This window comes from Toxoplasma gondii, chromosome VIIa (assembly GCF_000006565.2).
Source record: "Toxoplasma gondii ME49 chromosome VIIa, whole genome shotgun sequence".
In the NCBI taxonomy this organism is placed as follows: Eukaryota; Apicomplexa; class Conoidasida; order Eucoccidiorida; family Sarcocystidae; genus Toxoplasma; species Toxoplasma gondii.
In genome coordinates this window covers 903,162-919,365 of record NC_031474.1, presented here as the reverse complement: position 1 = coordinate 919,365, position 16,204 = coordinate 903,162, and the positions used below count along the sequence as shown (strand labels likewise).

The 16,204-nt window shown below is 53.5% G+C and overlaps 1 protein-coding gene across 1 annotated transcript; it reads right to left on the bottom strand.

The window, feature by feature from the left end:
- Window positions 1-30: 30 nt before the first annotated feature.
- Window positions 31-16,147, bottom strand: TLN4 (toxolysin TLN4). Its single transcript, XM_018779361.1, has 14 exons — window positions 15,865-16,147; window positions 14,368-14,984; window positions 13,095-13,381; window positions 12,286-12,806; window positions 11,573-11,755; window positions 9,969-11,080; window positions 9,009-9,113; window positions 8,403-8,702; window positions 7,728-7,982; window positions 6,889-7,061; window positions 6,336-6,384; window positions 5,753-5,857; window positions 4,419-5,239; window positions 31-4,010 (listed from the first exon to the last, which is right to left on the bottom strand). The coding sequence occupies exons 1-14, from the start codon at window positions 15,959-15,961 to the stop codon at window positions 1,613-1,615; spliced, it is 7,023 nt and encodes a 2,340-aa protein (XP_018637247.1). The 5' UTR covers window positions 15,962-16,147; the 3' UTR covers window positions 31-1,612.
- Between the last annotated feature and the right edge of the window lie 57 nt (window positions 16,148-16,204).

Below are 16,204 nucleotides of genomic sequence, written 5' to 3'. Positions count from 1 at the left end.
ATCCAAAGGCTGAAGAAGGCTGTTTCTCCCTCACTATGAGTCTTTCCGATTTCCAGTAATACCGTGAAAAGTGTCTGCGTGTTAGCAGCTGCCTTTCAAACGCGTCGCACACGAAAGAGCTCTTTTTCATTCAATTCGCTGGCGATGAGGAGTGAAGGAGGAGTCCCGTGCACTACGACAAGAAGCGCGGAAATTTGCGGGTAATCGTGAAAAGCTGTAGAGCGACCTTTTCAGGGACAAATCAGCAGTGTCGAAGACGCCACTAAAGAAATGTCCGCAAGACATAAAGCGCGATTGAACTCGTCGCGTGAACCTTTGGAGAAGGCTGAAGGCGAATGAGCCGTGCGACAGTGTGTGTGGCGGTTAGTGATTTGCGGACAAAGTGCAGAGAGGCGAAATAGCCTCTCCAGCATGTTTCCTCTTTCGATTACGTTGGTCATTGCTTCGGCGTCATGCATTTTGTGTCAGGGCACGACTTGCGAGCAGCAGCGGACGGGGGAAAGACCGTTCGACTTCGCAGCGAGCCGGTGGAGAATATATTTGTGTCGCGTTTATGCATCTCTACAAGAGAGTTGTCTTTTTCAGGTTTCGCTACTTATGCGAAATCCATGAGTGAGCAGGTTGCTGCCAATCAGCCCACGGGAAAAGGACGAGAGAACGTTCGTGCTTCACCAGATGCCAGCCTGTTTTGCGGATATCAGTGCTTCACCAGCTGAAAAGCGGAGGTCCTGGTGTACCGTGCGCGTGGAGCGCACTTAAAGACTGAGATGACGTCGTCTTCTCATCTCGACTCCGCACAAAGGGAGGTGAATTGAGTCTGGAGAAACGAGAACGTAACGAGCACAAAACGACGAAAAAGCAGAGAACCGCGACAGGGCAAATGGGGGAGAAACACAAGAGGCGAAATCGAGAGCGACTTCGCTCTCAAGAAAAACACCTGAACATCTCATGCGTGAAGATGCAAACACACCCAGCCTCACACAAACGTCTCGCATTCAAATTTTCCAAATCGTCTCACGCGGCTGCCAGTGAAGGTGCATCATGCCGCCTCACTCGGCATAAGAAGACCCGACAGTCCTTCTTCCTAAGTTCCGCAAAAATGAGAAATTCTCTGGATTACGCCACACACCTGAGAGGACGCGCATGATTCGTCCCCACGAAAAAGCGTCTTGTGTGGAACAGAGAAGCAACACTACCATTGCTCTGTAGTGGCAAACGCTCCCTCTACAATTCTGCTGACAACACAAACCCTGTCCCAAGACGAGCTTGGGTCCCACCTCTGGAATCGCGTTCTCAAGTTCGGGAAAGCAATGGAGAGAGGAAACTGGATTTCCTCTTACCCCTTTCGACACGAGGAGTCTGGTCTCTCAAGTAACCGAGAAACGCGAAGCGAAACGGAGAATGTTCTCCAGACTTCAGCTACACTCTTCATTCTACTTCATTCCATGTCCCGCTGCCGGGCCACCACCCGGTGCGTAGAAATGGCAGTGAGCGAGAGGTCGCGACGCCCGACCTCGAACGGCAAATGAACAACCATGATCCTAGCCCCCTTCTGCGTTCTTGTCGATGTTCTCTGTCTTTCCTCTCATTGTTTAATGCGCACAACCCACTTTCAGGCATGCACCACTGGAACAGCTGCATGCGGCAAGATCGACGCTGAGCTCACCCTAGCGACGGACGCCGGGTCGCTGACGTAAGAAGCCGCCTGTTCAGCCTGAGGCTGAGACGCACCTCCAACTGCACGCGATACTACACCCGCCTGATAATCAAAACTCGGCCCACGCGCCAGAGAAGCCACCGCCGCCGGGGCACCAGCTCCCATAGTGGGCGCAGTGTATGTCACCGCTTGCGGAGCAGCTCCGACAGTAGGCGCCGGAGAAGCCACCGCAGGCGCACCAGCTCCGATAGTAGGCGCAGTGTATGTCACCGCTTGCGGAGCAGCTCCGACAGCAGGCGCCAGAGAGGCCACCGCAGGCGCACCAGCTCCGATAGTAGGCGCAGTGTATGTCACCGCTTGCGGAGCAGCTCCGACAGTAGGCGCCGGAGAAGCCACCGCAGGCGCACCAGCTCCGATAGTAGGCGCAGTGTATGTCACTGCTTGCGGAGCAGCTCCGACAGTAGGCGCCAGAGAGGCCACCGCAGGCGCACCAGCTCCGATAGTAGGCGCAGTGTAAGTCACCGCTTGCGGAGCAGCTCCGACAGTAGGCGCCGGAGAAGCCACCGCAGGCGCACCAGCTCCGATAGTAGGCGCAGTGTATGTCACCGCTTGCGGAGCAGCTCCGACAGTAGGCGCCAGAGAGGCCACCGCAGGCGCACCAGCTCCCGTAGTAGGCGCAGTGTATGTCACCGCTTGCGGAGCAGCTCCGACAGTAGGCGCCAGAGAGGCCACCGTCGGGGCACCAGCTCCCATAGTAGGCGCAGTGTATGTCACTGCTTGCGGAGCAGCTCCGACAGTAGGCGCCGGAGAAGCCACCGCCGGGGCACCAGCCCCCAGAGTAGTCGCACCTTCTCCCACAGTAGGTGCAGTCGCTCCGACAGTGGGTACACCAGGAACCACAGTCGGCGGACTAGGAGACCCTACGTTTGCTTCTTGCACACGGGGCTCTTGAGGGAGCTGAGGAGCTGGAGGAAGAGAAGCGAATGGTTGGTGAGCGAGAGGCAAGGGAGGTGCGCCTGCGCCTTTGACAGATGCCGCGGGAGATTGGGAGAGAGACGCTTGCACAGACCCTGGGACGAACGCAGAAGCAGATGCAGAAATGTCCGTGGAAACAGGCGTCACCGGACGGGGTATCTCGGCACCAACGTCGACTCCAGGAAGTTGCTGGTGGATCTGCGGCAGGGCCGCAAAGGCGACAGGCGAAGGCGCCGGCGTCAGGGTGGGGACCGTGGGAATTGAAGCCCGAGGCGGCGGCAGGACATCCGTCTGATGGGCGATGGCGGTTTGATCCCTGGAGCCGAGAGACGCCCCCGAAGCCACAGTGACATTTTCTACGAGTCGGAGGTTTTTGTCTTCAGCTAGACCCAGGTTCGGTGCAGTTGAGTCTCCAGCTGTACTGCCAAAGGCATTCACTTTTCGCAGCTGCGTCCTCAGTTCGGCTTGCCGCTGAAGAAGGCCCTGCTCTCTCCATTTCAGAGTTTCGAGCGTTCGCTTGAACGCCAGAGGATCTGCCGCCTGATGAAGAGCGGAAGGCAACCGACGGCTTCCGTGCAAATCTGAGGCGGCCTGGGTGCGCGTCGCCGTGGAACTGCGGCCCGAGACTGCAGAGACGGGGAAGGCCCCAGAGCTGGCGCCTGTGCCGCCTCCGACACTCTGTAGAAAGCCTCGTTTGTGCGGTCCTAGCCAAGTGTTGAAGATCGTTGTTGGTCTTGTTCCGTACTGCTTCATTGCGTCTAGGCGCTGCTTCAAGAGCTGCGCTCGCTGCGCGATGGTCTGCATTTCTAGGCGTCTCAAACGGGCCTCGAGAAGCGCTTTCCGCTGTTCCAGTGTCTGCTGTTCTGCGGTCGGAAGCTGACGAGTTCTCGCCTCCGCAGAGGTGCCCACACGCGGATGGTCACCCTCGGTTGCCGCGGAAGCCTCGCTTTCTGTCGGGGCCTTCGTCGCCGCCTGTCGCCCCGCAGCCGCAGGGGAGCCGGGGCTCTCCGGCACCAAGGGGACACCTGTCTCTGCGCCCGAAGGAGACAGAGGGACTGCCGCGGCCGGCGGCTCCGCGTCTCCCAAAGTAGGCGGCAAGCTCGGCATCCCTGCGGGCGGCTGCTCAGGCGAAACGATCAAGACAGCCTCCGGTGCGCTCTCGCGCCACGCCCCACAAACTTCCTCGGCTCGCGAAATTGTGCTGGTGCGAATACTGCAGGACTCCGAGCGGCTGTACGCTAGCCAGAGAGGAGGAGATGGGTGGGAAGAAGGCGACAGAGAAAAGAGAGAAGACGTCGAGCTGAGTTTCGCTTCCAGGTTTTCGAGGATGCTTCGACGAGCCTCGACCGGATCCGTGAAGAAATTGTCCACCACAATCCTGAAGTGAAGAAGATTCAGACAAGCTACAAAACACCATGAACATCACAAAGGCTACCTCGTGACCCTGGACGGTCGTTACTCTTTGTCACATCAAATCCAGAAGAAACGACTACTCAGACACTGCGAAGATTAGGAACTCCGAAGCGCGAGATACCATCGCAGATACCTGACTGGTTAAGCCAAGATATTCTCTCGCGAACCTACACGATACGCGACCCTCAGGATCTCTCTCCACCTCAAAACCATAGATGTATATACATGTAAATGTATACTTAAATATATATATATATATATAAATGCATAGAAGTACATATGCGTGGTTTACAGTTTAAGAAGGCTGCATGGGTTGTGGTTCGACTCCACTGTTCTTTCCATTGCTCTCTAGCTACCTCGCACTCTGTCTCACCGTTTTGCGCCTGCAGCGTTTTGGTCTGCCGCACAGCGCTCGAGGATGTGCGGCGTGATTTGTCTCGCGAGCGGCAGGAACTCGATGGGGACATCTCCTTCTTCGGCTTGGCCTTCAACATCGGAGGCGATTTCTGTGACTTCCATGCCTTCCGTCCCTGTCGTCTCTGAGGCCTCGCCAGACTTGTCGCGCGGCCCTGCGGGCGGCGCCGGTCGCTTGGGTGCGGCGCCAGAGGGCGAAGCGACCGTTGGGGACTGGCCGTCTCCTCGGCGCGCGCCGAGCACAGCCTTCGGCTTGGAGTTCGAAGTCGAGACGCGAGCCTCAACCTGAATGAGGGAGAGCGCGTCTGCGTCGTCGCCAAGAGAGAAGATCGGCGAGGAGAAGTCGGACTGGATTCGGCTGCTTCTAAGCACATTCTGCGTCCCAAACAGAGAGGCGTACGTTCGACGCTCGTTTCCTGGGGTGTCCACCCGAGACGCGACCTTGCGCGATTTGCCTTCGACCTTCCCTGCTGTTCCCACAGACCCAGCCGCATTCAGCGGCTTTGGCGAGTTGGCTTTGACACTCCGCTGGCCGTCTTGAGAAGACGTCTCTGGAGCCTCAGGTTCGCTGCTCTGCGTGGTCTCGCGCTTCTCCGACAACGGCCGCGGCCGCAACGCAGACGTCTGTGTAGAGAGAGAAGGAGCCTGTCGGACTTCCGCTGACGGAGACGCTGAAGGAGACAGTCCCGGAAGTCCACAACGGTTCGGCAGTGTCGACGAAGGCGCTCGAATCTCGCGCTGATGCGACGCTGTCTCGCTGGAAGACGAGTTCCCTTCGATCTGTATGCAGTCGACAAGAGCTCCGCAACATACAACGTAAACAGTCCAGAAGACGCAAACGCGAGAACGTAACAATGAGAAACAGAAGATCAGAAAACACACGCACGTCGGAAAAAAGACTCAGTGCTGCAACTTAAAAAAACCTAAAAAATCGACGCGTGGTTGTCTCAGATTCCATTACAGCATCTGCACACAACTATATACAAATAAATAAATATGAAATATATATATATATATATATGTTTATACATACTCAAACGTATGTATGTTACTCCAATGTCTGTGTAAGTGGATGCATGCAAATATGTATGTCGGACTTCAGATTTAGCCTGAGACAAAAAGGATCTACGACGTGGATGCATCGGAGTACGCTCTTGACGAATGGAATGGCTACGCTGGTTGCCATGTCGAACGTAGATGAGGAACCAAAGGAGAAAGATCAAGAAAAAACCATAGAGACAACAGATCGGGAAAACGACGAAGACCGAAGGGGAAAAAGATCTCTCTTCCTACCTTCACAGTGATACGTTTGCGATTGGCGCGGTCCACCAAAGAGTTCATGTAGGATTTGAGAATTGCAGGACAGCTGAGGAACTTCTCAGTCGCCAGACGAGCTAGCTGAACGCGATAAAAATAAAAAGTTGTAACGCACATGCACTGCGCTGTCCGTCGTCATACACACACACAGACATAGCTATCTAGGTGAATATGTTTTCATGCCTAGCTGTGGAGATGAGTCCACATGCCACCATGCGTATCCGGCCAAGCCTGAATATGCGTGGTGCACCTCTGCCTCAGTCTACAAAACAAGCATGCACATCTATCTAGTTTTATATTTCATATAATATATATATATATATATATAGTATATAGTATACATATGATATACTATACTTAATTTATATATAGGTCTAGATTATTCGAAACACCGCCGCGAACGCCGACAGATGATGCCGTAGACTCGTAAGACAACAGATAAAACACAAGTCTGTTGTGCGGCTCGGGCAGGCGAGCCACCATGCAGATCGAGACTCGACAACCGACCCGTAAACGATCTGACTTTAGAGAAATGAGAAAACAGAAAAAAAGTTCTTACCTGTTCTCGAATAAAGCAAAAGTTCCGGGACGCAATTTGAGAAGTCACCCTGAAGCAACAAAAATGACGAAGAACGAAAGGGTGATGATCCGCTCGAGAGACACAGGGCATCAGTGAAAACGAAGTACAACGCACCCTCAGAAGACACTCCCTTCAACAACAACCTCACTCTTTGCTGACCCAGCGCGTTCTTGTTCTGTGTTCCACGCTGCGTCGTTCCACGTTTTTCGAGAATAAATCTCAAATGCACATCTGGTGAAACTCATGTTTTGACAGCGAACATCCTCGTTTGCCTCGAGTGACGACATGTTTCTCACTCTCTCCCACCCTGCTCTCAATACAAACAAGGCGTATAAACGCACACGGGGTCTGTCCATCTACACACACACAGATAGATGTAGATGCGCGTATAAGTATATATACATATACATATCTAATATATATATATATATATGTATATATATATATATACATATATATATATATGTATATATATAGGGATTACGGTGCGACACGACGAGGGTTTCTCGGGGAGGAAATAGGATTTCCTTACTCGCCAAAGTAGTCGCTGAAGCTGGTGGCACTCCTGTGAAATTTGCTGCTGCTAAGCCACCGGAGGCGCTCGAGGAAAGCTTCTGTGGTCATGGAGGACCCGATGTTTTCTTCCATCTCTGCCAAGAAGGCGCAGACGTGCCTCTCCAGTTCGTCCGGTTTCCGCTGCGAGCCCTGGAGGAAAAACGAGAAAATGTCTAGACATGCGAAACATCTTCATGGCACACAGGCGCACAAGTTCGCCATGTCTTCAAGAAAGATTGAACCACCGCAGGGAGGCAGCAGTTCGAGAAACGGCACCGGAAGACCCAGATATCATTTCGAGCGGAAACGAGACACATTGAGACGTGAATCTCGTCGATTCAGTTCTTCTTTTTCAGACTCGACAACATACCACGAGAGACAGACGCAATTGCGTGGAAGCCGAACAACTCTCCTCTCAAAGACCCTTGAAAAAACGCGCCTATCTGCACGCCGACATCTCCTTTCCCTCAAGTTCTCGGTGGCATATACACACTTACATATATATATATATACGGATATATAAATGCATTTGCATACACATAGATATACAGAGTATCTATGTGCATATGTATACATATATATACGTATATATATCTACATATGAATACACATGCAGAAATATATACATATATATATATATATTTACATTTACAAACAAAGGATGTCCCTGACAATAGGTTTGTTTGTGAAGAGTTCTCGAAGGGTGTGTGTGACAACTCAACTGTCAGACGCATACTGTTTCGCTTTCCTCCGACATCCAGTGTCACTTCATTTGCGCCGAACAAGCGATTTCTGAGACTCTGCCTCTGTTCTCACCTGCACGATGGTGGCGAGAGTCATGGCGGGGGGGACCTCTCGAACGGCTGCTGCCGCGACGTAGCCGTCCATCCAGTGAGTGCGAATTGTGTCGAAAAAAGGAGAACTGATCACCTCTCCAATGAGAGAGTAAACCACCATTTCCATCATGTCAGGAGGCGGATGCGTCACATAAAGAGACACATACGCGTTGGTGGCGTCTTCCGGAATCGGATTTGAGAACCGAATCTCGATGTCATCCGCGAGATTGAGAATCTGACAAAGAAACAACCAGAAGAGGGCAGTTGACCACGGTGCCAAGAAGAGGTTCTACACATATGCGCGTTTACCGAATGGAAGGAAAACTCAGGAGAGAAGAGAACCTGTATCCCAGACACCGGGCGCAAACGAAGGAACAGCTTGAACGCGAAAAGAACAAAGCGCACCAGCGCTCGGTTCTCTCTCATGCCTTTCGCCCTGCTTCTATACACCTGTCCTCTTTGCCTCCCTCTCGCTTCTTGCACCCTGCTTCCTGCCCTGCTCTCGCTTGCTCTCCTTCGTCGAGGCTCTCTCTATTTGTCTTGGCTTCATTTCGCCTTTCCCGCGCTTCCTCTCTGGAGGCATGTCTCCCTGTGTTTCTTTTTCTTTATCTCCTCTCCTTCGCATGCGCTCATTTCGTCGCTTTTCGCGCCTCACCTCGCTGCCCGCGCTCTCCGAGAACGGGAGAGGCTGCTTGGAGAGAGCAGCTCTGAAGTCTTCTGCGAGTTTTCGCGCCTCTTCGTAGTCGATGTCGCCCATGATGAAAACGTCCAGCGCATTCTTCGTCAAGACTTTCTCCAGGAAGACTTTAAAGTCCTCGAATTGAGACGAAGCGTCGGTTACAGCGCTTCGCAAGTCCAACTGCGAAAATCTGTTCCGACGAACCACACTGAGTGCGACGTCAAGCGCCAGCTCGAAGGGCGTGACAGTGGAGAAATCTGAAAGCTGGACTTTCAGCTGAAAGGCGCATGCAAGGAGAGAGAATATCGAGTGAAAAAGGCTTGGTCTCGAGACTGGAGACGCAGAACAGCGAAGAACGGAAGGCGAAAGTGGAAGGAAAAAGCTGAAGCGGCGAGAGAGAAGAGAGACGGGCAAACGAGGAAGAGGCGCGAGAAATAGCGAAGTGAGAGGACGAGGAAAGACAGGTCGGAGACACGAAGAGACAAAGGAAAACTGTTCGAACAACGCGGCGAACTGTTGGGGTGCGATTGAGGCCGATAAAGAGGAGAGAGGCCATAGTATTCACGATGAAAACAGACTTACAGTGTTGAAAATCTTGTTGAAGTCCGACTGCTTCACGTTATCTTGTGACTCTTTCAACACCTCAATTAGGCGCGCGAGAACCGGGGCGAAAAGCTCGGAGAAAGCCTGCGAGGGACGCTCGCACAACAGAAGACAACGCCAAAATTTAGAGGAATCTGGAAACGCCCGTGTACCAATTTCGCCAGTCCACCAGTCCCTCCATGAAAAAAGACTAAAAACTCTGCCCCGACCCTGTTCTACAACAAAACTCAGGTCATCGCATTAACGCACACACCCAAAGTACCGCAGCATATTCGCATACGCGCATCTGCATCTTTGTATCCATCTCCCTATAGCTATCTATCTCGACTGACAATACGTTGATAAGAGGCGTGTATCTGCCGGATACGCAGTCCACGCATGTTTGCCAGAAAAGGCCATGAACATATGCACTGAACTAACAGAAAGCTGTCTGCAGTCGATAAAAAAAAGTGAACAAGGAGACGATCAGGGTATGTCCCCAGAACGAGAAAAACGCGTCGAATTCCTCAGAGCTGCTCTTGCTCTGAAGCCGGCGCCACGAGCACCTCTTCTATCGTTGAGGTCGCATTTCTTTTGTGTTTGTTACTCTTCCAGTCGATAGAAGAACCAGCGACAAGGTGAAGGAGAAAGATCTGGGCATGACTGAGGCCAGAGAAATCATGCACGTTCTCAAAACCGATTGCGTTTTGTGCGTCTCGTATTCGCTCCGAAGTGACCCGAGCCCCCAGGCGCGACTACGCGTCCAGTTTAATGGAGAACTGATTGGAAGGAATAAGACATTTCCTTCCATCTTCGAGTTCCCTTCAACGTCGAGGTGCTTTCTACTTCGAGACTGCAAAAGGACTTCTTCGCCTCCAACGACGAGAGGAAGGGAGCCTCCGAATCGTGTGTTTGCCTGGACTCGGAGAACCCGGCGTTCTCCGATGCCTCTGCCCTCACTTGAATTTCGAGAACGAGAGCGCCGTTGGTGAAGGACATGAGGAGGTCGACGCCGCAGCCTTGGAAGGAGGCGAGAGCAGTGCGAGCGCGTTCGCCGGCGAGAGTCGCGAAGATCTTCCCGTAGAGAGTGTTTTGTGCCGTTGCGTCTTCTGCAGAGACTCTCAACTTGAAGTAGCCCCGGACAATTGGCTTGTTGAACGGCTCTGCATTCTTCCAAAACACCGAGAAACTCTCTTCCGTGACCAGTACGCAGGGCGGTCCCGACGCTTCCAGCTTCTTCCGTTCTTCCTCGACCTCAGCGTCTTCCAGACTTTCTGAACGCGGCCCGAGAGGAAGCTCGCTCGACTCTCGCAGTTCGCTGTCGCTTCGTCCACCCTTGATCGGGAACTGAACCGGCGACAAGGACTGGCAGATCTCCGGTACACGACGCGGCGTGAGAGCTACTGTCGCGGCGACGTTGCAGGCGAGGACCGGGGGCAGAGGAAACGCCGATGATTCGATCATCGAGTGCGAAATCAGGTCCTCGGAAGCCAGTTCTGCATGCAGCAGTTCCATCTTCTCCGCGGCGTCTGTGCGGCTTATCCGCTCTCCGACTTTCTCTGCCTGAGCGAGAGAAGGCAGTGCAGAAACGCTGAATTGGACGCCGTACGGCCGGAACGCATGGACGACTTCTGCGCTCCCGCGCGCCGTATCTTCCGGCAGCACGACGATCGCCGAGGCGCGAGCGCGGCCGAAGCTCTCCAGCTCTTCCTTGAGAACGTCGACAAGGAGAGTGCGGTCTCCGGGGAGAGACACAAACTCTCCGCCGGCAATCACCATGTCTGGACGCTGAGGAAGGACAGCGAGCTTCTCGGCTGCAGCGATCACGGCGCTCACGGCGTCTTCGGGATCCTTGTACGTCCATGAGCGATTCGCCACGCGCGCAAACTCGTCGAAAAAATCCAAAATGTACGTCTCCGTCACCGACGTCCGGAGCTGCTCTGCGTACGCGAGCGTCGCCGAAACAACGTCCTCAAACTTCTCCTCTCCTTCGTCCGTCAACTCGAACAGCAAGGCGACGAACGCCTTCTGACTCGTGGTGTAGTCCACGTACTCCGCGTCGGCGATCAGTCCTGAAGAGCAGAACGAGAGAGAAGAGAATGTATGCGTCGTACACGGAGAACCGGCGTCAGGCGATCTGCGAGGTGCGACCGTCCGCAGGAAAAGGCGAGACACACAAAGCCGCGGACGGGGAGAGACGAAGAACTGGCTGTGGCGCCGACAAAAAACGAGGAGGAGAGAGAGGAAGCGAGCTGGCAAAAGCATCGAGAGAGTCAATAAAGGTGGAAGACGCCAGCGAGGCAAATGAGAATTCCAAGGTCTCCGTTGCGAACCACAAAACTTGCCGCTTGCCAAAACTCCAGTCTCAACTTGCAAACAGTATGTCTCGTCTAGACTCAGCTCGCATAACGAACACAAACGGCTTCTAAATCGTCTCTCAATGCATGCACGCGTCCAGAGGTAAAAACAGCTATACAAACAGAGACACATAAACACCCCAAACATCCAATGCCATAGCCACATATGACAAAGAAAGTTTCTCTGTTGATGCGTAAACAACTTACCCTGAGCCTTCAACCGATTGAGAAGCGCCGCCTCGCCAGGGTACTCCAGGAGATACTCGAGAAGAGCAGTGGGCTGAAAAACTTCGTCGTACCCTCGAACAGTCCAGTTCGTTCTTCTCTCCCAGACAACCAGCAGACGTTTCCCCCAACCATGCTGACGGAAGACTCGATAGAGCTTCCCGCCTAAAGAGAAAACACTCAGAAACAACTCCACAAGCATCCTAAGAAACGCACATTATACAAATACATATGAAAGTGCATATGCGGATACATATACATACACACACACATATATATATACACATTTATCTATACATACAAAGATAGATAAAGAGAGATAAAGAGCTCTCCCCCGGTGATCAGAGGAGTCGAAGTGTTTCAGTGTCCCGACCTCCCTCTCCTCACTTTGTTGACGAGATTCTCCGTACTGATGCTATAAAGACATGTAGGCTGTATTTATTCATTTGATAAAATGCATATACACCATTATGCGCAAACATCTATATATGCTCAGAGGGAGATACACGCATGCATATCTTCGAGCGGCAAGTTGCAACCATATGTCTACAGGTTTCATTTCCATAGGGAGCTGAGCTTGTATATCACGTATACATTCTACACATTCGTGAACAGGTATAATTATATATACATATATATATGTATATATATGTATATATATATATATATGACGCCTGAAGAAGTGATTTATTTACTTGCGTCGGACTCTCCATCTGTAGGACTAGAGTCTTCAGCTGTAGCGTTCGGACGCGATCGGTAAGCATCTTCGCCGACAGCGGCTTCCAAGAGAGAAGCAACCTGAGACGCCTCTTTCTGCCTTTCGCCTGCATGCAGTCGAACTGTCTTCAACACCTCGTTTCTCCTCTTGGCTTGTGAAGACGCGGGCGCAGAGGACACAGAAGGGGATGCAGAAGAGGACGCATCAGAAGGAGTTCGTTGTGGGGTGAGGTCACTTGACGAGGACGCAGAAAAAGAGTTTCCCTTGTTGTGCGGCGTCTTCGTCTTGTCAGCGTGTGCTTCTGTTTCCGGTGAATTGGCTTGAACATACTTTGAAAGAATTCGCACAACCATTTCTCCAATTTCCTTCGGAGTATACACGGAGCGTTTCTCTGCCTCGCGCTCTGCCGCCGCTTCGACCTCCGCAGGGATCCGCAGGGACTGGCCGGACGCGTCTACGGCGCCTTCAACAATGATCGGAACGGAGCGGCGGCCCATCCTACGAAACGGTAAATTTGCCGCAAAAACGCTCAGAAGACTCAGAATACACTCGAGGAAAACGGATTCGAAAAGCCATAAACTTTGAAAAAACGCAGATGCCTGTGCGAAGGTTTTAAATAACATGTCGCTGGGGGATCGGTACCGACGGAAACAGAGACAGACACGCCTGTGTGGACGCAGGTTTCATCTGACGCGCCTGCGCCTTCTCTCGTCTCTTCTTCGCGAGTCTCGTGGTGCTGCCTTCTCCTTCCCCAGTCTTTCTCCTCGCAGTGTCCTGAGTTCTCACCGAACAGCGATTGTCATGTTTTCCGGTTTGTAGCACTTGCCGTGGAACTCTCGCAAGGCTTTGAGGACGTCCAGGCCCTGCTCGAGCGGCGTCTTGCAGAGAGTGTCGAAGTCGCCTGTGCCGAATTTTCGCGCTACTTCCGGACGGTAAAAGGAGGTCGGGACCTCGTCCTGAGTTGCTGAGGAAGCTGGAGACGCGAGCGATGGTGTGACAGCCATCGCGAGCTCGAGGAGAACTCGCGCGACATCTGGTTGGTTTTTTTCGTGTTCAAATTGCACTGCCATGACCTGAACAGCGAACACACACCCGCCGCGCAGTCAACAGGTTACGCAAGGCGCACAACAGAGAACTCATGGTTTCAGGCACTGCATCCAGAGGACCGACCGGCCGGAACGAGCGAAGTTGAAAAAAAGACTTCACCAGCGCACTGTGGCAATATCACTGTAGCAGGCAACCCGGGAACTCTGCAGACGCTCCTCGATTTGCCATATTGCTCTGCGAATCCCGCGCGTTTTGAAGCTGCGAGTCGGCACGGCCTCGAGCGCCACCTGTAAGGCTCTCCTCCTCTTTTCGATCGACACCCACACAACGACGCGGAGCTGGAAGCGATTCCTCGCACCCTGCGGGGCCTTTCAGCCTGCGTCCACGCTTCTCTATTCTCCACCGGATGTCCGCGTTTCAACGAGCGAGGAACGGTGGCGGAGACAAGATGTCTCGACCTCGGAAAGAGGGAAAACTCGCATGTACTCCGCCCGCATCCATGCAGTAACAAGAGCAAACACACGCTCTCGAAATACGGACGCGAGATCTTCACCTCGTTTCCCGAGGACCTTTCGCTAACGTCACCGACGGTCGACAGGCGTCGATGTCCAGAAGAAGAGCGAAAAAGTCAAGTCGCACTCCACTGACAACCGCTGCGCTGCACCCCTACGTCCAAGCACCGACCTCGCTTTTTCCAAAAATCTCTATGCCTACGTCTGCAGAGACGTCATCAGATTTGACTGGTCTGAAAACGCCATTCCTTCCCTCCACACGGAATCGGCGCCTTTCACGAGCTGCATGTGGACGCGTTACTTCTTCACTGACGATGGACGCATGCCGACATCCAGACAGATACATATAGGCACGTACGTCGAACAATGTATGTCTCCATACAGATAGAGCAGAGATAGATCCATATCATCCCGGTGTTGGCCTGTTGAGCACCGTGTGTCTGTTTGAGTCGAGACTCGGAAGCAGGGATGCTGAGTTCCCTTTGTTTGTCGCGCTTTACCTCGGAGGCGAATTGTTCGGCTGCGAGGAGAGGGTGGAAGAGATGCAGGAGAAGTCTGTCAAGAAGTTCAGGCAAGGTGTCAGTCGGCGCCGCAACGAAGAACGTCGTGAGCTCAGCTGTGGTGTGGGCGTTGTGCGTTCCGCCGCGCTGACTGACGAACTCATCCCAGGACGTTGCGGCTTCTTCACCCTCTGCTCCCAGGAAAATCAAATGTTCGAGCTGGTGAGCGACTCCAGGAATCGCTGGAGGGTCGTGGAAAAATCCGCAGCCGACAGACACCGCAAAGGATCCGACGGCCTCTTCCTGGTCTGCAATGGCGACGCCTTCGAGCTTCAGCGCAGGCACTGAAAACACCGAGTACGCGCTCGTGTCTCTAGGCGGCTTTCGCACGCGCTTCCGCTCCGCCAGCTCTTCGTCTCCGTCCTCCACTTGCTCGCCGTTCTTCGCAGCGAGACGCCGCGGAAAGGTTCTCGACTGCGCGACGGTCGACGCAAGCGCTGCGCGAACTTCCGCAAGCGTCGGCAGCGGATCCGGCGTCTCTCCACCGGACGTCGAGTCTCCATCGTTGACAGGATCGGAGCTGCTGTCGGGTCGCGTCTCCGCCTCCGCAACTGACGCTGCATGTGAAGGAGAGGACACAGACGAAGATAAGGTCCTCGTTGACGAAGCAGAAAAGCCGGAAGCGATTTCCCTCACCGCAGCCGCCTGGAGTTCCTCTTGCAGCGCTGCCTCGAGTTCGGGGAGACGAGCGGAGGCGTTTGCCGCGCGGCCCGGATCCTCTTCTGTCTCCCGCGAAGAAGACAGACTCAACGCAGGCTCAGAGCGAGAAAGGAAGGAAGCTGGCTTTCGCGCAGCATCCAGGTCCGCGTGCAGCGCCCTTGTCTGGTGAGATGGAAGAGAGCGCGAGGACGGAGAGATCGATTCTGACAGCAGCGAAAAGAGGGGAAGGAGCGCCAGAAGAAGAAGGAAAGTCGAGCGAAAAAGACAGGGCCTCCTCATCTTGCCTAGGAGGGGAGAAAACGCGAGAGAGACAGCAAGCCTGCCTCAGAGGCGCCCTCTGGTGATGTTGAACAGACATGCGTCTCCGCCGAGGAAACCGGGGGAGTCAACAGAGCCGCTCTCGACAAGGACGCCTTTCTCTGGTAACTCAACTGCGGGGGAGAAAGAAGGGAGGAAGGGGAGAAGGAAAAGGCAAGCAGACCTGAGGATGGTCTTTGGTCCTCTACGCGGACGTCCGGAAAAGGGAGCCCAAGAGAGAGCCCGGAGAGAGACGGGGGAGACGAGCTTGCTCACACGGAGGGAAACGCGAACTATGAAACTTGGAAACAAGGAAAGGATGAAAAAGCCACAAAAAAAGGGAACAAAACTAGTGACTACACCGGTCTTTCTCGGGCCAGGAGGAAAACGAGGTGCGGTGCCTCCTGCAGCTGTCCAAGGGAATGAGATGGAAGCAGCTGTGCTTACGGACAAGAACTTCTGAAAATAAAACTGACGTACAGCGGAAAAGGGGAGAAAAGAAAGGAGAGAAGCAGAGGGAATTTTCGCCCCCCTGTTCTCGATTGAAAGACGTCAGAAATTTCCTCGCGGACACCATCGACTTGTGGAGGGGAACTTGGCAGGCTGCTCTCCCCTGCGTGTGCCTCTCTCCACTTCGGAACGGAAGACGACTGTCGTTCTCGCGGTCCACGGAATCTGAGCCGTCCTTCCGCCTTCCTCGCTGCCGCAAAGATCCTGAATCTTCCTCTTCTCCGCGAAAAATGAAGAAGTTCCTTCTTTTGCGCGCTGCACCCCGATTCAAGCATCGACGCGCGCGCCAACCATGCAAGAGTACGTAACC